Raw genomic sequence first — 24,042 nt, 5'->3', positions numbered from 1 at the left:
TGATCAAGATATTTAATTGAAGTCAGATGCCAGGTCTGGTTTTGACAGCCCTTCTTCCAGCTGCTGGTGGTGTGGCTGCTCAGGAATAAAGTCTCCACAGCCATATCAGCTGATTTACCTGGACAGAAGCTGAACCTGGATGCTTTAGAGCAGATGTGTCAAACATGCCGGGGGGGGGGGGGGAATCAGGCCTCCAGAGGGTTCTATGAGGCCCATGAGCAACTGGTTGCCATCTGCTTCCTTCTCTCTCTTGCTTCCTTCTGCATCACAGCTTGCTTTGCAAGGCCTGCTCAATCGCACAGGAACTACAGAGCAAAGCCTCCATTTTCTCCATTGGCTGAGAAAGGAAGGGGGGATGGCAGAGTTTGCTTTGCCAGGCTCTCAATTGCACAGCAGAACTACTGAGCCAAGCCTCTCTTCCTTCTATTGGCTGAGGCTCCTCCCTTCCATGGTACCATGGGGAAGGAAGATGATGATATTGGATTTATATCCCGCCCTCCACTCCAAATCTGAGTCTCAGAGCGGCTCACAATTTCCTTTATCTTCCTCCCCCACAACAGACACCCTGGTAAGCTCTTGGAGGATTGGCTACATCATGGGGGCATGGCCTAATATGCAAAGGAGCTCCTGCTAGAATTCCATCCCTGCTCATAACCTGCAAGGTAAGTTAGGCTGAGTGTGTGTGACTGGTCACCTGTCAAATTTCCATGGTGAAATGGGAATTTGGGTCTCCCAAATCTAGTCTGACATTCTAACTACTACACCACACTGGCTCTCACTAGGAAGAAGCCATAGAATCATAAAATCGTAAGAGTTGGAAGGGATCTCCGGGGGATCTAGTCCAACCCCCTGCACAATGCAGGAAATCCTGTCCCACAGTTCCAGAAAGCACAGGAGCTGTGCAAGAGAGTTGCCGTGTTACTGCCATGCTTCCACTCATATTGCAGCATTAAGTATTTGCAAAAGCATTAAGCACTTTAAACTGAACTATTGGCCTCCACACCGCAAGAGACTTAACGCGGCTCCCCTGTCCCGATAAGACGAGTCCTACGGACAGAAGCGCTGCAACTGGAGGTTTTTTTTTATAACGGGGAAGGCTTAAGCGCTCCCTCCTCTGGCTCGCAAGCCGGGATCGATCACGATTGTCGCCGGGCCAATCGACCCCACCCCTTTCCAGCTGTTGCAAACACAGTCGCCGAGAGGGGGTGGGGGGTTCAAGCAGTCCACGGTGGGACCAGCGGAGTTTGCGGGTAACCGCATCACATTTGCCTTCTCGATGCCCCTCCCTAAGAGGAGCGAGGGGGAAACAGGAAGCGGGGAGGCTGAGAAGTGGTGGGGTTTCTGTCCGGGGCGGAGAGCAATCGCAGCCCTTTTCTCCAGGAAAAACCCTGTCTGGATTTGCTTGCAAGGGTATTATCACCCCTAAACGAGGAAGGGAGGAAAATAGATGGGGGACAGAGAGGTGGAAAGAAAGCAACTTTAAATGCATTTTCCAAGCTGCCAGCTGCCTTGGCGAAGTGATTTAAAGAGATCCAAATAGACAGCCGTGTTGGTCTGAAGTAGTAGAACAAAATAGGAGTCGATTGGACCTTTACGACCAACCTAGTTTTATTCAGAAGGTAAGCTTTCGTGTGCATGCACGCTTCCTCGTCTGAAGAAGGAAGTGTGCATGCACACGAAAGCTTACGTTCTGAATAAAACTAGGTTGGTTTTAAAGGTCCAATCGACTCCTATTATGATTTAAAGAGAGAAATGGCTTCTCCAAGTCAGCCAACAGGGTGGTGGAGGCTTCAAGGGCCACACGGTATGTGTAAAAGAGTCACAGTTTGGCCACTCTTGGGCTAGAGAAACTGCATTTAATTGCAGCGGGATTTTGCCACCAGGGAAGAAGTTGGGGCTGCTAAATCACCAAGAAACTAGCTGCTACACAGCTCCGGGGCGGAGAGAGACAACCGTTGCCCCGCCTCCTGCACATCTGTTCTCTACCCGTCCAGCCGCGTCCTCTGTTTCTCCAGCTTCTCTGGTTCTTTCGCCGTTTCTCTCTCCCGAACTTTTTTTTGGTTAATCTATTTTCGCTGGGCTCGAATCCCTCTCACGTCCTGCCGACGTCGCTTGTTTTCCCCACGCCTCCGAGCGGGAGCCACGGGAGGCGGTCCGTCCGGGGCGCTTCTCTCCCGCCCCCCGTCTCGATTTTCTTCCACGTGTTGCCATTCCGAGCGCGCATTTTTCCTTCCCTTCTTTTGCAAGGCGGGATTTCGCAAGGCGAGTCGGGCAGCCAAAAAGGAGAAGCGGCGACGTTGCATCCACGCCGCCTGTTGCTGCGGAGCTTGCAAACCAGCCGTCTGGGAGGAGGAGAGGGGAAACCCCCCGAACCAGGATTCCGGCGGAGTAGGAGCAAGCGAGCCACTCCCCGGGCCAGCGCGCGCGCCCTCCTCCTCTTCAACCCCGCTTCAACTCTGTGCGGGCGGCCAGCGGCAAAGTAGTTCGCAGCAAGCGCCGTGGAGGGGAGGAGGACTGGCGGGCTGAGACCTCCCTTCCTCCCTCGCCCGGGCGAAGAGGGCGGGAGGCGGCGGCTGCAGGACGCCCTGCTCGCTTGCCTGGAGCTGGGCGCCCCCTGTGCGCAGTCACTGGAGGCGAGTTCCGCTTTGTGGCTGGCCCGCGGCGGCGACAGGCGCCCCCTTTCCCCTCCTTGGCATGCTGGGGCGGCGGCGGGATGGCCTCGGCCGTGTTTGAGGGCACCTCGCTGGTGAACATGTACGTGAGGGGCTGCTGGGTGAACGGCATCCGGCGGCTGATCATCAACCGGCGCGGCGACGAGGAGGAGTTCTTCGAGATCCGCACCGAGTGGTCCGACCGCAATGTCCTCTACTTGCACCGCAGCTACTCCGACCTGGGCCGCCTCTTCAAGCGCCTCCTCGACTCCTTCCCCGAGGACCGGCCCGAGCTGTCACAGTCGCCCCTGCTGCAAGGTGGGCTTCCTTCCTTCGCTCCTTGGCGCCCTCCGCTCCTGCCCATCCCATCGCCCTTCACTTCCAAGGCAACCGCGGTGGGGCTCCCGCGGAAGGGGTTTTCAGGATCGGGCCGGGGAATGGGACTCTTGTCACGCACTCCCCAAGTTCCGTCTAGATTTGGCTTCCTTCGTTGGAGAGTGGCTTTTCAGTGTCAGGAAACTTTGCGATAACTTTTCTGAAAGTGTGCTCCTGAGCATGGACAGAGTACCTTCCCAATAGCAGCGCTTAGTTTTATTCAGGACAGGGTACTGGTGTCTGTTTTGCCACAGAATGTGAGACATGGGCTGTAAAGAACAGAGTGCTTCTGAGAGCGTGCAAAATGCTTCCCCCAATAGTAGGGCTTAATAGAATGTAAGCCCCCCCCCTCACCCTGGAACCTGAGTGCCTCTGAGCATGTGAAAATTCTGGGCATCTGGGGCCTGCGTCTTCAGGTTTCTTGATAAACTTGATGCAGGGGACAATCACTTCTTTTAGAAAGGAAGTGACAATATCTTGGGGGGTTGTTTTTAAAGTATAAGACTGTGCTGTGTTCCTGTAGGCCTGCTGTGTTTAAAAAATGAGAACCAAAGGACACTGCGGACTTTGTAGGTACCAGCCAGTGATGCATTTATCTGCTTTTGAGGGGGACCTCCCTGTTTTGCGGGTGCTTTGATTTGATATTCCTCTGCATCCAAATTGATTCCCATAGTGTGAAGGAAGCAATAGGGAGAATGAACTGTTTGGCACAGCCCTACATTGCCAGTCGCTGGCTACTCAGCAGCATTGGCTTTCCACTACTAGCCCTTTGGATTATCAGCAGTCAGGGATCACCTCTGTCTCTGTTACTCATGAAGGGTTGCCTGTGCTGATTTCAGCACTGTCGCAACCTAGCAGCACTTTTAATGCATAAACAGGTAAGAGGGGTGAATCACTGAGGGAATATCTAGTCAATGACTGTGCCAGAGGTTGGAGGCTGAGGTGAAATGCCTTGGGTGGGCTTGGTGATGACCCCTCCCAGTCCTCTGCTCCTCCAGTTTTTTAAGCTGAATTGTAAAAGCTCGGGGCAAGTGATGAATGGCTTGAAGCATGCATACCTGAAAACAGATGTGTTTTATAACAGACAAAGCCTCGAGTGGCATACCTCAAATGTAAATTATTCCCAAATGGGTTGGGAATTCCCAAATACTAGATACGGATGATGTTGAGGGCTTAGGTTTTCTGAAACGCGAAGCGGGAGGAAGTCCCATAGTTAGGGGCTGCTTATAATCATGACTATTCATCTATTCTTGCAATCAAGAGCTGACACCAAGCTGGAGTGAGTCAGTTCCTGATAGCCGTTCTTAGGAACTGCCCACACACCAACTCTGTCTCAAACCCAGATTGTCAGAAGATGAGAACAGGCTATTCTTTTTATGGTCTTGCAATCCAGGTTTGACAGAGGATTGCTTTGCACAGGAGACCATGGGTAGTCAGTGTAGATACTAGAGTAGATTGAATGATTCCCAGCAGCCAGCAGCCTTTCTTCAAGAGAAGTTAGTTCTTCATGCTTTGTCCCAAATTAATCTTCCAGATAATCATCATATAAAACTGGGAGGCACTTTTCACACTGGGGCTCCACTTAATAAAATAGGGCTTACTTCTGAGTAGATTTGCTTTGGATTTCTGCTTGTGGTTTGTGTTTCCTGAGCCTGTACTTCAAGTGTAGCAACGGCATTAGTGCATTTTTATATCTGGTTTTAAAATGGCTCTCTTCTGCTTTCTGTCTGACAATTGCAATGCTTCAAGGCCCTTTTAGTTAAATGCAGTGGTTGTTTAACTTTTGAACTTAAGTTTAAAAACTTTGCTGTAAAAAAACAGGTTTTGTTGATCAGGTTTTAAAGATTAGGCAAGGTGGCGGTATTTCAAAAGATATTTCCAGATTAAAGAATTATTGATTATAGGAGTTTGTTGCTCTTGGTATTGTACACAGGATTCTAAATATGAGAGAAGCAGATGTAATTATTTCTGACAGCTTTAAGCAATGGAAGATATAAGTAGGAAGATACAGCCATCTTGCTTTTCTTGTCTCAGAGGAGGGATTAGTGTAATAGTCAATTCATATATTGAGAAAAGGGCTGTATCACTTGCAGACGGGATGGTTGTACCATATTTGAATGTTTTCCTTTTTTAAAGAAAGAAAAAGTGTGGGGATGAAGAGGAATTGTTAGAATCCCTTTTCCTGAGATGCTACATTTCCATGTGCTGGGAGTTTGGGGTGTGGGGACAAGTGGATATACAGGATCCTCCACCTGCCATTGGAGGAGGTGGGACTATATTCAGATTAGGCTTTCATCTTTGCTATCCATGTGCAAAGTCTGTTTGTCCATAATAGCACATTGAGTAGCCACTAGAATGGTTTGCCTTTCCCTGTTACAGTATCTTCAGCGAACATTTCAAGGTTGTCAACGAAATGAGAAGGACCCGTAGTCCTTGGTTGCTTGAGACCTGGCTCTGGATTGGTTGGGGGAAATGCCACCAAGTGAATGAACTTGCTTGTCCCCTGTGTGACACTGTGTGGAGTCATGGAGGCACGTGCCAAATGGATGTCAGGCAGAAGAATACAAACACTCCTGAGTCACATTGAAGTGCTGGGCAGGCAGTGGGAGATCTGTTGTGGTAGTTTGGCTCCAATTGCTGGGAAACTGAGCTGGATAATCAAGCACTGTGTATACAGACTGTGGCTCACTAATGAAGCCTTGGGATACAAGTAAAGGCAGGAATGAAGAGATGCAGGGTCTCTTTAGCCATGAGAACCTAGCTGGCCTTCTCTGCTTTTCCATGCTGCAAACTCTGCTCTATTATGTAGGGAAGCTGAAAGATAAAGTTCTGTAGAGACTGGTTCACACATTAGAATATGCTGGATAGGGCTGGGTCTTGGGCTGGGTCCCTCCCTACCCTATGTAACAGATGTGTGTTGCAGGTTAGAATAATAGAATCATAGAGTTGGAAGAGACCTCTAGGGTCATCTAGTCCAATCCCCTGCACAATGCAGGAAACTCATAAACACCTCCCCCTCAATTCACAGGATCTTCATTGCTGTCAGATGGCCATCTAGCCTCTGTTTAAAAACCTCCAAGGAAGGAGAGCCCACCACCTCCCGAGGAAGCCTGTTTCACTGAGGAATCGCTCTAACGGTCAGGAAGTTCTTCCTAATGTTGAGCTGGAAACTCTTTTGATTTAATTTCAACCCATTGGTTCTGGTCCAACCTTCCGGAGCCACAGAAAACAATTCCACACCATCATCCTCTATATGACAGCCCTTCAAGTACTTGAAGATGGTGATCATATCACCTCTCAGCCGCCCCCTCTCCAGGCTAAACATCCCCAGCTCCTTCAACCTTTCCTCATAGGACTTGGTCTCCAGACCCCTCACTGAGGTTCTCCTCAGTTCTCATGAATGCAGTGCCAAATTTGGATTGGGACCCAAGCAGATATGGAGATGGGACTTCAGCCTTCTTCTCTGTGCCATCCTCAAACGCCCCCAGAGCTATTTAGCTCACTGTAGAAACCAACATGTCCCAGAAGTCGGTTTCCCAAGAAGGCCAAATAGCATCTCCTCAAGATTGTTCCAGGTCAGGAAAACAATGTGGGGGAAAGAAGCTCTTTCTCCGTGTGTGCTGCAGTCCTGACCCTAATTGTACACCACACCTGTAGGACCTGTGCAGAACCCGTTGTTCCTTTCTGATTGTTAGATAGGGTGGGACTCCAGACCAGAATGTATGCTCTGTGATACATGAAGCCATCTCTACCGCAACTGTACTGACAAAGGAAAAGAAGGCAACCGGAGGGATTTGTCCTGTCCTTGCCCTCTGTGATACATTCTTCGTTTGTGGTGGGAGTGCTGGAAAGTGCTGTCATGTCCAGCTGGCTGATGGTCACCCTGTAGGATTTTCAAGGCAAGAGAAACATGTCACAATTCTTGTGTTTCTTGGTGGTGTCCAATCTAAATACAAGCCTGGGCTGACCCTGCTTAGCTTTTAAGATCTGACAAGATTGAGCTAGGCTGGGCTATCCAGGTCAGGGTGTGTTTGAGGTAAAAAAAAAACCCTTAAATTTCTAGCAAGTCTCTAGCAGAAGCTGTTGGGTATTGCTGATCCTCACCGATTTCTGACCAGAGAGTATGTTATCAGATGCTACACGGAAGCCACTGGAAATCATTCCACTCGGTGCCCCATAAGCATATGTTAAGTCAAACAGTAGTCTTGCTATGGATTGAACATTGTTTTCTGTGCCAGCACAAGTCTTTAATTTGGGGTGTGTGTGCATGCTGACATTATGAAAAGTATCTCAAAAGCTGCTCTACCTGAATAGGTTACCATCATGTGAGACAGTCTCCATTAGTCATTGCATGGTAGCTGTAACTTACAAGAGAGCTGCCGGAATCCTTGGTTTAGGTTAGGAAATCCCTTCCTAGTGAGATGCTGCACAAACTAGCCCAGCTATGGACTAGATGAGTCAGTGTGCGTGCACACACTGTAATTGACTGTTGTATCATTTGATGGAGTGCATGAGCCATCGTGTATTAACTGTTGCAGAACCCCACATCCACTCAGACGCAGAGCACAGTGCAGTGGGAAGCCAGGACTCAGTTTGCAAATGAACTAGTTCCTCCACTTTGTGATAGTTGTTCAGTTGCTGTAACTTGCGAGATCTCTGCATGCCATTCTGGGGCTGATGCAAGCATGCAAATGGTATCACAGAATAAGAGTGTGACATAATAACAAACAAGTCCGCTAACTAATTTGATGTGTGTTGTCAAATGAATGAATGGAGACCCCAGTAAGGGGCTTTCAGGGCAACGAAGAAGCAGAGATGGTTTCAACATACACAAAACTGCCACATACTGACTCATGGTCCATCAAAGTCCATACCGTCTACTCAGACTGGCAGTAGGTCTCCAGAGTCTTAGGCAGACGTCTTTCACACCACCTACTGCCTGGTTCTTTTAACTGGAGATGCTGGGGATTGAACCTGGGACCTTCTGCATGCCAAGCACTGAGCCACAACCCGCTTCCTAATTTATTTATTCGTTTTATTCACTTCATTTTTTACTCTGCCTGTCTCCCCTGTGGGGGGACAAAGCAGCTTATGCCGTTCTCTTCTCCTTTATTTCATCCTCATGCCAATCTCGTGAGGTCAGTTTAGTTCATAGTGTGTGACTTTCCCATGGTCATCCAAATAGCTTTGCTGTTGCTTTCCTCTGCAAAGCCTTCCTTGGTGGTCTCCCATCCAAGTACTGACCCTGCACAGCTTCCATGATCTGATGAGATCAAGCTATACCATGTCACCCTCCCTGCGCACAGGGCTGGCCCTGCCACTAGGCAAACTAGGTGATTGCCTAGGGCGCCAGCTTTCTGGGGGTGCCGGATTGGGTGTCCCCCATGTGACTTGGTGACATTATCAGTACGGGGGGGGGGGGGCACCAGAAGTTAGCCTTGCCTAGGGTGCCAGACAGTCTAGGGCTGGTCCTGCCTAGGCCAGACTACAACTGCAGAACTATAAAACAAAATGTCTCAGAGTAAGCATCAAAATAGGTGGAAATATATACATTTTGCTGTCCAAGTAAGTCTTTTAACATTGATATCTGCTTTGTTAGAACAAAAGCAAAGACAACCATTTGCTTTTGTTAATCTCAGCTAGTTCATAATTAAGTTAGTCACAGTTATGGCCCACCCTTCTTCCAAGGAATGCATGGCAGTATACATGAGTGGGGTGGTCTCCTTTTCCCTTTCACAACAACCGTGCAAAGTAGGTTGGCCAAGAATGAGTGGGCCAAGGTTACCCAGTGAGCTTTATGATTTAAATAGCGATTTGAACCCAGATTTTCATCATCCAGGTCCGGTATTAACCAATGCACCTAATTAGATCTATGCAGATGCAGATGTTTAAAAAACATGTAGAGCAGTATCACATCCAGCTGCCCAGCCGCTGGCATCTGTGCTTTCAGTTGAACTTTTGCAGAAAGTCCCAGATGTGTATATATGTATGTGCCAGCTCTTACATGCTATTGAGAATGTTTCCAAAAGGCATATAGGACTGTCTGCAGATTTTTGGTTGAATGCACAGAGGATGGAGACACGCAGTACGTACAGGCTGTGTTAGTGGAGGCTCCAATGTGTCCAGGCTACCGGCGTGGTTTCCTGATGACGGATGGCTAGCCAGCCAAGAAACTCCCGAGCCAGAGGATCTAGTCATGTGTGCCTTTTGTATTTGTAGGCCATAGACCTGGTGATGTGTTTTGGGCATCAGACTGTATTGCTTTGGAGTGAACTTTCACACATTTTCCTGATCCTCGCTATTGCTGAAGTTTTCCGCAGTCTTCCTGCAGTGGTGCTTTGTCTCAAGCATTTGGGCTAGTTCAGTTTCCTCTGCTTCCGCCCTGCAGTCCTCAATGCATTGTTATGAGCTGTCATTTCCTTTTCTGATCTTGGAAATGTGAACTTATTTTCACAGTTCTCTTGGCTCCACTGTCAAGAAGGAATGTTGGCAGAAGCAGATAAGACTCCAAGTGCCCCCTGCAGTCTGGTCTGAAATACTGCTGCTCAGAACCAAAGATTACTTTAACTGTGGGCTTTAAAAAAAATGCTTTGGGAGCATGATGGGCATTTTATAGTTATCAGGCAATGGGTGTGTGCATGGTCTCCTTGGAAATGCAGCTCATACGCATGTTCCACGAGTCTCCCAGTGAAACCACGTATGACTTAATAGTAGGTATAGCAACAGGAGACTTATGCAGTGGGCAACTTATTTTGGAATTGTGGTTAGTGAGACAATTTGCAAGCGTTTTTCAGCAGACACAAAAAAAGTTCTGTGTAACATCAGCATTGCATGATCCTTTGTGTTTGGGCTGCCAACCCCCAGGTAGTGGCTGGAGATCTCCCAGAATTACAACCAGTCTCCAAGCAATAGAGCTTAGTTCCCCTGGAGAAAATGGCTGCTTTGGAGGGTGGACTCTACAGCATGATACCCTGTTGAGATCCCTCCCTGGGCTCCACCCCCAAAATCTCCAGGTATTTCCCAACCCAGACCTGGCAAACCTGCTTTGCATGCAGTGATTGGTTCAGTAACGGGCATGACTTGACCTTACCCTCTGCAGTTTCTCCTTTGGAAGTTACTTGTTCTGTGTCATTCTTTCCCTACTAAATTACATATTGTTGAGAGTGGTTCAAACTCCCTATAGGGCAGGGGGGGGGAGAGAACAACTTATTTCTGCATTAGCAAAAGGTTAAAATTCCTGCAGGTATATTTCCATTGACCTGTTGCATGTTGCCCTATCTATATAATGCTATCATTGCCCAAAGCTTCTGTTACAATTAGAGTAATATTGTTACAGTGTGTGTCTTTTGGGGAACAAATGTTATTTTTCTTGCTTGCTTGAAACAGATACAGATGCTTTCTATAGCACATAAAGGATTGCTTGCAGCCTGCAGCAAAGCTGCTAGGCTGCTTTTGCAAGATTTGCTCCCCTGGAGAGGGAAGAGCGGATCTTCGGCCCGTTGGGCACGATTTTGAGGGGCCGGGGCTTGGCTGTGTTAACGGCCAAGCCTCCGCTTCACCTTGCAGTCGGTTTCTGGATAGGGCCTGGCTGGGAGCGTGTCGAGACGTTCCGTGGGAGAGGCCTTGTGTCCGACTCTTCATTCCGATCTTGGGGGAGCAATGGGTTGGAGCTAGGGTTTCTAGGTCCCGCCTGGCCATCAGCAGGAGATTTGGGTGGGAGGTAGGGCTGCCACACCCAGGTTGGGAAGCTCCTGGAGATTTAGGGATGGAGCCTGGGAAAGACAGGGAACTCAGTGGGGTACAATGCCACAGAGTCCACCCTTCAAAGCATCCGTTTTCTTCAGGGGAACTGATCTCTGTAGTCTGATCTGTAATTCCAGGGGATCCCCCAGGCCCACCTAGTTGGAGCTCACAATCTATTCTCGCAAAGTAGCTTGCTTCCAATCGAAGGAGGTGCCCCCCTCTTCATGACACACCTTGAAGCTAAAGACGTTGTCTTTGTTGCTGCTGCAAATCTTGCGTAGGCGGTGGGGATGGCAACCACTGTGGCTGCATCTCGTTGTAGAGCCAGCCATAACAGAAGGGTTTTTCATAGTGGGGATTCCCCCCCACACACACACACACAAACTGTCACGGCTGGGGCCGGGTCAGGCAAAGTCCAGGGGCAGTCCGAGGTCTGTAGCTAGTAAGCAGGAGGGTCCGAGGCGCCAAATCCGAATCACTGTACAAGTATCGCAGGTCCGAGGTCCAGAAGCCGAGGTCAGGGAGTCCAGAAGTCACAAGCCAAAGTCAGGGAGTCCAGAAACCAAAGTCAAGCTGGAGTGGATGCTAGAACGTCAGGGAGATTACTAGTTGCTTCCACAAAGCCTCCTCCCAAAGCCTACAGCTATATAGCCCTCTGCTGGCTGTTGCCCATTTGGGCTAATTGCTGGCTCAGAGTGGCAGCCAGGATCCTGTTGCAACTCAAGCATCCTTGCTCTTAGAAGGGCCAGAATCCTCTCAAAACTCAGGGCTCAGGGAGCGTCTTGCTTGTGAGCGTGCCGCCCTCCTCCGATCCCTGAGGCCCTGACGGAGGCGGTCACGCACACGCACCACCCGAGAGGGCGAGGCAGGGGGGCTGGGATCTTCTCCAGCAGGAGGCAGGGGCACTGGTGCAGGTGGCAGGGGCACAGTTTCTTCTGCAGGCTCAACTTCCTCTGCAGGGTCCCCAGCACCCATGACACAAAAATACACTCAGTAGATGGTTTTCACTTCAGCTCATGGTTACTTCAGTCCAGCAAGTTGTGCAGGCCTGCTCTGTGGAAAGCCCATAACCACAAATAGCTTCCTTGGTAGGGTTGCCAACCCAAGGTTGGGAAATTCCTGGATATTTGGGGTAGACCATGAAAAGACAGTGTTTGGGGAGGGGAGGCACCAAAGTGGAGCATAATGTCATAAAGTCCACCCTCCAAAACAGCCGTCTTCTCCAGGAGAACTGATCTCTGCCTCCTCCAGGAGATCCGTTGTAATCCCGGGAGGTCTTCAAGCTGTATCCAGAGGTTGGGAAACCTGTTTGCAGGACCTTGAACTGCAGCATTTTGCCACAACAATTAAGCAATGAACTCAGCAGAAAAGCCACAATATTTCTTCAAAGCAGTGTTGCAATTTCCGCTGCCACTTGTATATTGTAGAAATGCAGTTGATTTGCTAATGTGAGAGCCAGAGGAGAAAATAATTAGTTCTGCATGAATAAAAACTTGACTTAACAGTTTGAAGAACAAAAATGTATGATGGGATTCTTTTAGCCCAAATGCACCTACCACTTAGCACTACCATACATATCCATTATTTCTGGGAAAGAGTGACTGATGGATAAACTGCCACAAAATACATTAGATTAGCAGTTGAGGGTGAGATTTTGATAGTTTCTTTATATGTTTCTGACATAAAGCATTTTTAAAAAAAGAATGGCCAGGAAATGCTTATGGAAATCTTTCTGCTCGTTTTTCTGTAACTGAACCTTTCACAATAGTCTGATCTATTGGCATCGGATTAGCAGTTGACAGTATTTGTGTCCGTGCTCTGACAGGTTTCTCTTGCTAACTCCCACACACAGATCCCAACATAATATCTTTGGGCCTAAGATGGTGTTTTGACACCCATCCCATGCATACAGTTAATTTCCAAATGGACCAGTTCTAAGCAACAGATCGCTGGTATTTTACTGTAGACTGTTGCATAAATAATATTTGAATTAAGTGTCGGGGAAGAATATACAGCGTTAGCCTTAGGAAACTTCTGTTCGCCTCATTGAAAGGAAGTTGGGGTGCAAACAGGGCTTTTTTTGAGCAGGAATGCAGTTCTGGCTGGCTTGGTGTGAGGGGTGTGTGGCCTAATATTCTTCTAATATGCAAATGAGTCCCTGCCAATGAGTTCCTGGGTGCAAATGTCATAATGTTATAAACTGGCAGTTTTCAACTTTATTAAATCTGATAATTAGTATCATAGAAACTGCTATATTGATTTCACTTATGGCCTGCCATTCTCCCTCAAATGGCTTAGGGTGTTCTTCTCTTCTCCATTTTATCATCACAACATTTCTGTGAGGTAGACTGTGCTGAGACTGTGTGACTGGCCCCAGGTCATCCAACAAGTTTCTGTAGCAGAGAGCAGGGATTTGAACTTTGATTTGTGTATCAGTCATAAATTCTACAGCAAGCACCTTTGAAACTGCATGCCAACCGCAGAAAAAGTGCTGAAACCATCGCCTGTGTAAATTTGGTCTTAAGCTCTTGATAATATGATTTGGAAGTAGCGTCACTGCGTGGTAGGAATTTGCTGTTACTATGGATACCTTTAAATAACCTCTGTGGAATCAGTTTATCCTGCTCCTTAGACATACTTTGTCAAACATGAGTACCAAATGAACGCCTTACACTCTGAAAAAAAAAATCCTTCCTCTTAAAATAGCATCAACTGTGTGGCCTTCTGAATGTTTTTTTTCTCTACCCTGCTGTCAGAAAGACGGTAAGCATTGTATGTTGTGGGAGTGTAAGTAGGGCTTCTGTGTTCAGCTTACAAATACGGCCTTTGTGAAAGTTTATCTTCCTTTTTTAAAATAACCCAGTATATTAAGAGCAAGGCCAAGAATTTTCAAATCTTTATAGCATTGAATGTTTCTGACATGATAATTAACTGATTAATATACACGGGGCTTTTTTTGTAGCAGGAACTCCTTTACATATTAGGCCACACACTCCTGACGTACCCAATCCTCCTAGAGCTTACAAGGCTTTTATTACAGGGCCTACTGTAAACTCTAGGAAGACTGGCTACATCAGGGGTGTGTGGCCTAATATGCAAAGGAGTTCCTGCTACAGAAAAAAAGCCCTGAATATGCATCTGTATGAGCAAGGACTGCCTCAGTGGGTTGGCGAGGAATTGGCTGTTTTGTGTAACTTTGATATTTCAGAGCTAGCTGGAACTTGTGCTCAAAGGAATGGATGGCTCTGCTTTTGGAAAACGTAGTTGTCAAATTACCAGTAAGGGCATTCAGTGTATTCCGCACAGAGATGGGTTTATGAGTAGTTGCTGCCACTGTCCTCACAGTTCTGGGCTGAGGAATACCCTGGAGATTTGGGGGTGGAGCCTGGGGAGGGCAGGGGTGGGACTTTAGTATGGGGTAATGTCATAGAGTCCAAAGCAGCCATTTTCCCCAGGGAAACTGACCTTGCTCACCTGGAGATCAATTGTAATAGCACTGGTGGTTGGCAACTCAAGCAGCAGGGTTTCCACACGGTGGAGTCTTCACATTTTTTCTCCCCCAACTCATCATAATTCCTATTGCTCCCCACACCCCTAAGGTACTTCTGTTTTTTTTAAAATAGGCAATTAACATATCGTTATAATGTCATCACATTATACCCATTTGTCTTTGTGGTCCTCCGAATTCTCATCTTCTTTCACACATCACGGCAAAGCAGACATAAAAGAAATCAGACTGGGGAAACCCAGGAGGTGCACAGAAACACACCGATGCTATGGGGAAGCAGGGGGAAAGTCCCCCTTTCCAATAGCATCCGAATACAGGAGGGAAGGTGGAAGTATGACTGCTGATACTGGAATGAAGGAGGCAGCTACTGATCAGAGAAGGTGTCAGAATTGATCAGGGGTGTACAGTCAAGGATTATAATATCTGGAGAAGGAAGGAGAAATCTGCAAAGACTTATGGGGTGGACATATCATTCGAACTGGTTCTCCCCCCCCCCCCCCATCACTGTTTCCTTCTCCAGCAGTCCCCCAAAAGTCTTCTTTCCCTGATTCCTTCCTTCCTTCCTTCCTTCCTTCCTTCCTTCCTTCCTTCCTTCCTTCCTTCCTTCCTTCCTTCCTTCCTTCCTTCCTTCCTTCCTTCCTTCCTTCCTTCCTTCCCTCCTTCCCTCCTTCCTTCCCTCCTTCCCTCCTTCCTTCCTTCCCTCCTTCCCTCCTTCCTTCCCTCCTTCCCTCCTTCCTTCCCTCCCTCCCTCCCTCCCTCCCTCCCTCCCTCCCTCCTTCCCTCCCTCCCTCCCTCCCTCCCTCCTTCCCTCCCTCCCCTCCACTTTTCTCATTCCTGCTGTCTACCACTTTCTCACCTGCCCTTACTTCATTCCCTCCCCTGGCTGTTCCAATGGCTTTTCCCTTTTCCTGCTTCCTTCACATCCCACCTCCTCTCCCCTTGCTCCATTTTTCTTTTCACCCTCCATCCACTCCAGCTTCAGTTCTAGTCCCCTGTGCAAGCACCAGTCGTTTTCGACTCTGGGGTGATGTTGCTTGCAGATTTTTTACGGGGTGGTTTGCCATTGCCTTCCCCAGTCATCTACACTTCCCCCCCAGCAATCTGGGAACTCATTTTACCGACCCGGAAGGATGGAAGGCTGAGTCAACTCATTTCTTCTCCCCCCCACAACTCACCTCAGACTTCAAAATGAACCTGGTATCCATCTGGAAATTTCTAGGCAACAATGGTCCGTTTTCCTTCACCCACTCGTTTTCAAACAATTTCTCTGCAAACCTAGGAGTTGTTCAGGAAAATCAACCTTATATGTACATGGTCTCAGTGTGTGGAGATCTTAATCCACACTCTCAGATGTTCAGAATTGGGTTTATGATGTGGAAAATAGCATGGAGGACAGAGCATATATGGAGGAATCAGTTGTTTTGATATACCTCTAAAGCATGAGATGTAGTCTTTGACATGATGGTATCAGTGTGGTGAACTATAATGCTTGGAGCTTGGATGTGGCTGAGACCCCTGTTTATCCATGACGGTTATTGAGTTGCCTTGGATAATTGTTTCTCACTTCAGATGGCATCTAGATTTAGCCAGTATTTGCTGCGGTAAAACACATAAAGTATGAAGAAGTGTGGTACACCAGCTGCAGAGAGCAGTGGTTATAGTTCCTGTGCATGCCCTCAAGTGTTCTAAGCAGGGCTTTTCTTGTAGAAAAAGCCCAGCAGGAACTCATTTGCATATTAGGCCACACACCCAAGCCAGCCGGAACTGCATTCCTGCTCAAAAAAAGCCCTGGTTCTAAGTATATATCCCCTGCACTCATTATATATCCATCATAGTAGACATCAGTGGAAATGGATGGCTGTGTCAGTCTGTTCACACATGCTATTTAAACCATTTGAGCCTGTACTGCTTTGGAGTGCATATGTGGAAGACAAGAAATGCAGTTTTTAATGTGCACATGTTGCATTAAGCACAGGAAAATGATTTATAGTCACATTTCAACTTTTCTGCATTTTTTACAATGGAAGTATTGCTATCTCTAACATGTCCGCTGCACAGGTATGGGTGCATGTTGTGGCCTTTTGGGCAGAATCCAGGGGAATCTTGTTTCCCTGCTACTCAGTGTTTCCTCTAAGCTGAGTTAATGTGAGCTAGCTCACAGTTTTTTTAGCCTCCGGCTCTCACAGAGCAACCTAACTTACGCAGTAGCTCACAACTTTAATGCCAGTAGTTCACAAAGTAGAATTTTTGCTCACAAGACTCCACAGTTCAGAAGGAGCATTGCTGACAACAGAGAGGCCAGGCCAGGCTGGTTACTCTCCTTTGCTGTCCCTAGCTGGTCCCAGCCAGGTACTTCTCCCACCTCCTTCAGCTGGGCCCTTTTTGTCCTCTTTCTGGCCCCAGCTGGATGCCCTGTGCCTATTCCTGAGGAGGTCATTTCTCACAAGAAGACCTTTGCCCTCAAGTAGGTCTTTTCTCCCTTGGGAACTGGGCCTGCTTTTGCACTGTCCTTACCAATCCCCAGAGACCTCTTTCTGCCCCGTTGCTACACTGCTGGCATATTTAGGCCATGTGCCACTGCTTCTAAAAAGGCTGGGGTGTCCCAAAGTGTTTCCAGGTCCCCACCGGCAGGGGATGTGGGACAAGGTTGCCAGATCCAGGTTAGGAAACTCCTGGAGATTTGGGGGTGGAGCCTGGAAAGGATAGGTGCCTCAGTGGATACAATACCATACAGTCCACCCAGGGTTGCCAGCTCCCAGGTCCTGGAAGAGTTCCCAACATGCTTTAGGGAGCTTCAATCTGCCCCTGGCCAGCAGGGGGAACCCTACCCCCAAACAGTGACATTGTCATGTGACATCCTTGGCGTGATGATGTCCCTTCCGGGTGATGTCATCACGCTGGGGTAGTTGCACAGTGACACTCAGGTTTTGGGACACACTTTTTTGTTTTAAACAATTTATTGGTAGCATATGGTTACAAAGCTTATCTATTTCTTAATTTTTTCTTTTTTTTTCACAATAACCCATATGACATTTCCATCCCCCCTCCCTCCAATGTTGACTTCCCCGAGGTTATAAGTTCAAATCCATACTAAAGGCACTTCTGATTGCTCAAAGTTCCGTATATATATTCTTACAACTAAAAAAATGTCCAATATTTCTTTACTTTCCAAGTTTTCTCCATATATCCTTTAAATTTTCTCCACTCCCTTTTGAATATCTCTAAATCATAGTCTCTTAGTGTTCTGGTTAATTTGTCCATTTCACACCACGATAAAACTTTCATGGTCCATTCCCATTTCTCTGGTATTTTTTCTTGCTTCCAAAGCTGCGCGTACAAAGTCCTAGCAGCTGATAACAGGTACCAAATTAAAGTCCTGTCTTCTTTTGGGTATTTTTCTAATTGTAATCCAAGTAAAAACGTCTCTGCAATTTTCTTAAGATCATAGCCCAAAATTTTGGTGATTTCTTGTTGTATCATCTTCCAGAATTCTTTCGCTCTTTCACATGTCCACCACATATGGAAGAAAGAACCTTCATGTTTTTTACATTTCCAACATCTATCCGACATTTTCTTACTTATCTTAGCCAATTTTTTCGGAGTCATATACCACCTATACATCATTTTAAAACAGTTCTCCTTAATGCTTTGACAAGTTGATATCTTCATTGAGTTCTTCCAGAGGTGCTCCCATGTTTCCATTTGTATTTCTCTATTCACATTAATTGCCCATTTGACCATTTGAGACTTTACTACTTCTTCTTCTGTAGACCATTTCAATAATAACTTATATACTTTTGATATCAATTTTTCATTGTCACCTAACAGGACTCTTTCCAGTTCTGTTTGTTCTCGTCTAATCCCCTCTGATTTTATGTCATTTTCCATCAAACTTTTAATTTGTTGCATTTGAAACCAATCATAATTGTTATTTAGCTCTTCTGAGGTTTTTAATTCAATTTTGTCTCCTTGAATCTTAAGCAGTTGGTTATATGACATTTCTCTTTTTTCTTCAGAATCAGCTGTTATTTTTATTACTTCTGCTGGCACTATCCATAATGGTTTTCTCTCGTCCCCGTATTTCTTGTATTTTATCCAAGTATTTAGTAATGTATTTCTGACATAGTGGTGAGAGAAAAAACCATCCATTTTATTCTTCCCATAGTACATGTATGCATGCCAGCCGAATCTATTTCCGTGAGCTTCTAACCACAAAGGTTTTTTATCTAACAGCATTATCCAATCTTTTATCCATGTCAAACAAACTGCATCGTGGTATAGTCTTAGATCGGGAAGTTGAAAACCTCCTCTCTCTTTGGCATCCGTTAAGATCTTCATCTTTATCCTTGGTTTCTTTCCGGCCCAAATGAAATCAGAGATTTTCCTTTGCCATTTGTTGAATTGTTTTGCTTCTTTTACAATCGGGATGGTTTGAAACAAATACATTATCCTTGGCAAAATATTCATTTTGATTGCAGCTATCCTGCCCAGTAAGGACAAGTTGAGTTTATTCCATTTCATCAAATCTTTGTCCATCTTACACCACAGTTTTTCATAATTGTTTTTGTATAAATCAATGTTCTTCATTGTTATCTCTATTCCAAGGTACCTAACTTTGGTTGTGACTTCACAACCTGTCACCTTTTGTAGTTCGTTTGTTTTATTTGGTTGCATGTTTTTACAGAGGAATTTCGATTTCTCCTTATTTATGTATAATCCTGCTAGTTCTCCGTATTCTTTTATCTTAGCTAACAGCAGTGGTGACACTTGAACCGGATTCTCCATTATGAACACTATATCATCTGCAAAAGCTTTATATTTATAAGAGAATCTTCTAATTTTTAGACCTTCTATTTTTTCATCTTTTTGAATTTGTTGTAACAAAATTTCAAGAGTCATTATAAACAACAATGGTGATAGCGGGCATCCTTGCCTTGTTCCTTTACTCACTTTCAATTCTTTGGTAAGGTCTGCATTTATACACAATTTTGCATGCTGATCTGTATATATTGCTCTTGTCATTTTTATAAATTGTTCCCCTAAATTAATTTTTTCCATTACCGCAAACATAAAGTCCCAATTTAAGTTGTCGAAGGCTTTCTCTGCGTCAACAAAAAATAAGGCCACTTCTTTTTCCGGATGCTTTTCATAGTATTCCACAACATTAATAACAGCTCTTACATTGTCCCTTATTTGTCTTTTAGGAAGAAATCCCGCTTGGTCTTTGTTTATAAAGTTGGTCAGGTATTGTTTCAGTCGCTCTGCTAAAATTCTTGTATAGATCTTATAGTCATTATTCAACAATGAGATTGGTCTATAATTTTTTACGTTTGTGCTATCTTTATCTTCCTTAGGAATCAGAGAGACTACAGCTTCCCTCCAGGTCTTTGGGATTTTCCCTTCTTCTCTTATCGTGTTTAACAACTTCAACAGTTTGGGTGTTAATTCATCCTTGAGAGATTTGTAAAATTTTGACGTGAATCCATCTGGCCCTGGAGCTTTACCCTCTTGCATTGCTTTTATTGCTGCTTCTATTTCAATTTTCTCTATTGGGTCATTTAATATCTTTTTCATATGTTCCGTCAAAGGTGCCACCTGAATGTTTCGTAGATACTCTTCCACTTTTTCTTTACTTACATTCACACCCTTGAATAAATTTGCATAGTATTTAAAGAATTCTCTTTTAATTCCTTCTTGATCCACTACTGTTTTCCCATTTGCCATGATTTTATTTATAGTCTTATTTTCTTTCCTTTTTTTTAATTGCCAGGCCAGGTATTTACCAGGTTTGTTTGCACTTTCAAACGATTTCTGTTTCAAATTTTTTAAATTCCATTCTAATTCTTTATTCAGCAAATGTTTAACTTGGGATTGTAATATCGTAATTTCTTTTATTAATTTTTTCTTCCCTGGTCTTTTTTTTAAGTCCTTTTCTTTTTTATCTATTTCATTTTGCAGTGCTGACAGCCTTTCTTCTCTTGCTCTTTTGTCTTTATTATTCAATGTAATTAATATACCCCTCATTACTGCTTTATAAGTGTCCCATACTGTTGGATATTCCATATCATCCGTTTCATTTATTTGGAAGAATGCTGCAGTCTCCTTTTCTAAGAATGATACAGTGTCTTTATTTTGTAGTAAATCCTCATTAATTCTCCATCTTCTTGATTTTCTTTGCAATTTTGTTGACCAGCATATTGGATTATGGTCCGCCCAAACCTTTGGAAGAATCTCAATTTTTTTTGTTATGAGGCCCAAGCCTTGGGAACCCCACAACATGTCAATTCTGGAAAAAGAATTATGCCTTGCTGAGAAAAATGTATAGTCTCTTACCTCAGGGTTGAACTTTCTCCAAATGTCTTCTAGATTTTCCTGTTTAATCAACTCAAAGAAAGAATTGGGCAGCTTCCCTTCTTTATCATTCTTCTTTGGACTTGATCTGTCAAGGTTATTTTGTATTGTCCCATTAAAATCACCCATCATCAATACCTGGTCATAAGTCTCTTCGTCCATTTGTCTATTTATGTCTTTAAAGAATTTGTCTTTCGCTCCATTGGGTGCATAGAGTCCTAGTAGTAACGTTTTTTTCGCCCCTATCGTCACCTCAACAGCAATGTATCTTCCTTCTTTGTCTTTAAAGATTAATTTTGGGTCAAGTTGTTCTTTAATGTAAAAAACCACCCCTCTTTTCTTTTGCTCTGCTAGTGAAAAAAATTCCAACCCCAAATTTCTATTCCACAAAAATTTACTGTCCTTGCGTTGTATATGAACTTCCTGTAAACAAATTATATTACATTTTTGCTTTTTAATCCAATGAAATGTTCTCCTTCTTTTCTGTGGTGAATTTAGTCCATTTATATTCCAAGATAGTAATTTGTACTCCATTATGATGTTGGTTCTTTATTTTCTTCAAAAAAGCTATGCACCTCTTGTTCGCTTCTTATTGTAATCCTTTTGCCATTTTGTTCAAATCCAAGACCCTCTGGTATTATCCATCTATATCTTGTGCCCTCTGCACGCAACTGATCGGTTAGCTTCTTGTACTTTTTCCTATCGCTGATCACTTCTCTTGGTAGCTCTTTCATTATTTTAACTCTGCTCCCTTCTATTGCCCAGGCTTTTTGGTACCCTTTCCTCAAAATTTTCTCTGCCACTTCTTTTGATCTTAATCTTATGACGATGTCTCTTGGCAGACCTTTATTTTTCGCATAAACTGAGTTGACTCTGTAGGCACCCTCCAACATACTCTTAAATCTGTCAGGGTCTTCTTCTATGTACTCAGTGATGATATCCACCATATAGCCTTTTAAGTCTGTGTCTTCTTTTTCAGGTACCCCTCTTAGACGCACTTGTGACTCCAGCAACTTACAGTCGTGTATTATGACCTTTTCTTGAATTTTTAGCAAGGCAGAGGCCTGTGTATCCACTTTCATCTCTACCTCTTTCACTTTATTTTGAGTCTCTTCCTTAAAATTCTCTATCTCCTTCTTAAGGTCTCCAACTTCTTTTTTAATATCTTTTTTTATTGCCAAATGCAATTTGTCCATAGCTTTTAACATTTTTGCCTCCAGAGCGTCAAATTGAGCCTGCATCTTGTCAAATGATTGGGCTCTTGCACGTGTTGTTCTTTCTACTGACATATAAAAAATCACCAAACCTTAAAAAAATCCCCACATAAAATTTAGCATCCAATCCAATAGCTTAGAGCCAGTTCTTTCAGATGAGACTAGTTTCGTTTTTCTCCCTTCTTCCTGAGCAAAGATATTGAATTTTAACAATTTTGACAGTTTTTCTCCCTTTTAAAATGGCAATCGTTATTTCTCTATGGTACAGTTCCAGCCTAGAGAGGTCTCTCTTCGTCTTTCTTGATCTGAGTCTTGGACTCAATTCCTTCCTAGTTCAAAGGTCGGATGTCACAGCTCTTGTTGTCCTTATAGGCTCTGATTTATTGTCCAGCCCCTTTTAGTTTCACTTCCTGTCACAGCTTAGACTGATCTCGTGTCTAATCTCGCAGTTTTTTGAGCTGCATGAAGAAACCGCAACCACAAAAATTCACAACAATATGTCCTTTCTCCAAAATATCCTTGAAGGCAACTGTTTTTACGGCGTTCAGTTCTCCCAAGCTGAATTCCCTTCCTGCTGTGCCCCCACTCAGCTCAGTTCATTCTAGGTTCTGCAGTTTATGGGCATATATACACGGCAACTCTCTTTTCTTTCTTCTGCGTCACCAGCCTCCCATTGCCAACTTTCACTCTTATCTTGAAAGGTTTTTTTTTTTTTGCTGTTGTTCACATCCACAGCCACAGAGCTCAGCTTAACAAGGTAAAAGTTTTTTTTCCATTCAATTATGCTTTGCCTTCGTCTGTTATTAATCCACTCAGTGTTTAAACTATATTCAAAGTCTCTCAGAGTGAAGATAAGAATGATGAGTCTACCTTTTAGATGTTCTCAACTCCCCCGGCTGCTATTTTCTTGCAATTAAAATCAGTCCTTCTAGCGTGCTTGGATTCCGACAGCCTTAAGTGACCGAAGTCACTTTAGAGTCACTGCAGACGATGGTTGACATTCCATTGCCGGACATCAAGAAATGAAGGAGTCAGCTCCCTGACTGCTCCAGTTCGATATCAACAGCATTAAAGGAAGATAAGTCGTCTTGGGTTAACCCTTGCCTAGGGTTAATGAGCATAGACCTTATCAGGGGTCTTTAATACCCTGAACAGTGACAATAAAATCCCCCTCTGTTAGGGAGCTGCAGACTGTCTTCCAGCCAAACAGGAAGTCCAGGTTTTGGGACACACTTTGAAGCAAAAAAATTAATAATAGTTTTGCCCAAAAACCAGAGTGTTGCCAACAGGATGATGGCACTTGCGGGTGATGTCATTGTGTCGGGGACGTTACATGTGATCTGCCCACCCCAGAACACCCCCCTCGAGATCCTCCCCCCCGTGTGATGAAGAGGGGACCTGGCAACCTTAAGCCCACCCTCCAAGGCTATCATTTTCTCCAGGGAAACTGATCTCTGTGGTCTGGAGAAAAGCTATAATTCCTGGGAATCCCCAGGTCCCACCTGGAGGCTGGCATCCCTAGTGCCTAAGGATGTAACGCTCACAAAGAAACTTCCGTGGAAGAAATGCATGCATTGTTTCTGCATTCAGAGCTGGAACATGCAAATTCCTTTTTAAGCATTGCCCTAACCATGCAAAAATAGAAAGTGCATTTGCCCTTCCCCTCGGACTACATGACCTGCTCCCAATTAACGTTGCTCTGAAACATGATGAGCGTTACTGTAATCTGGTGTGTGTACATTACATGGGCACACAGCTTGTTATGGGTGAAGAGCATCTGTATAGAGCTATTATTCTGCTGTTTTTCCATTCTCTCTCTCTTGATGCCATTTAACTATGCAGAAGCAAATCAGTGGTTTCCAAAGAGAGCAGCTGCAGTTGTTGTGCTGCAAGCAGTGAAGATTAATACCCAACCTCAGGGGTGGCGAATTTTATTGTGGGCAGTGTCAACAGTTCATTAACAAAGCTTGTCTGGTAAACAAAAGATTTGACTCTTTAATTATCTAACCCAAAGTGTCTTTTGGCTGCCTTGATCTCATTTAAGGTTTTTTTTTAAAAAAAAAAAATACGGCACAGGCCTTTATTGCTGCACAGTTTGTAGAATAAAGACTCCATTTGTCACAGTATCCTTTCTTATGAATCACCTTCTTTTTTCATGTTCCCTGAAGAAGGATCTTACTGATGTGCTTCCAGTCATTTT

General features: G+C 44.9%; 1 protein-coding gene across 1 annotated transcript in view; it reads left to right on the top strand.

The window, feature by feature from the left end:
• The first annotated feature begins 2,677 nt into the window (after positions 1-2,677).
• PXDC1 (PX domain containing 1) overlaps positions 2,678-24,042 on the top strand; it is a 51,438-nt gene continuing 30,073 nt past the window's right edge. The window contains exon 1 of the mRNA XM_060244181.1: positions 2,678-2,969. Within this exon, the coding sequence (XP_060100164.1) occupies positions 2,714-2,969 (256 nt within the window). The 5' untranslated portion in view covers positions 2,678-2,713. The remainder of the gene's footprint in view (positions 2,970-24,042) is intronic.

The sequence above is a fragment of the Heteronotia binoei genome, chromosome 7 (genome assembly GCF_032191835.1).
Source record: "Heteronotia binoei isolate CCM8104 ecotype False Entrance Well chromosome 7, APGP_CSIRO_Hbin_v1, whole genome shotgun sequence".
Lineage (NCBI taxonomy): Eukaryota > Metazoa > Chordata > Lepidosauria > Squamata > Gekkonidae > Heteronotia > Heteronotia binoei.
The sequence above is the reverse complement of the archived record's forward strand: the minus strand, read 5'-3'. Positions and strand labels throughout refer to the sequence as shown.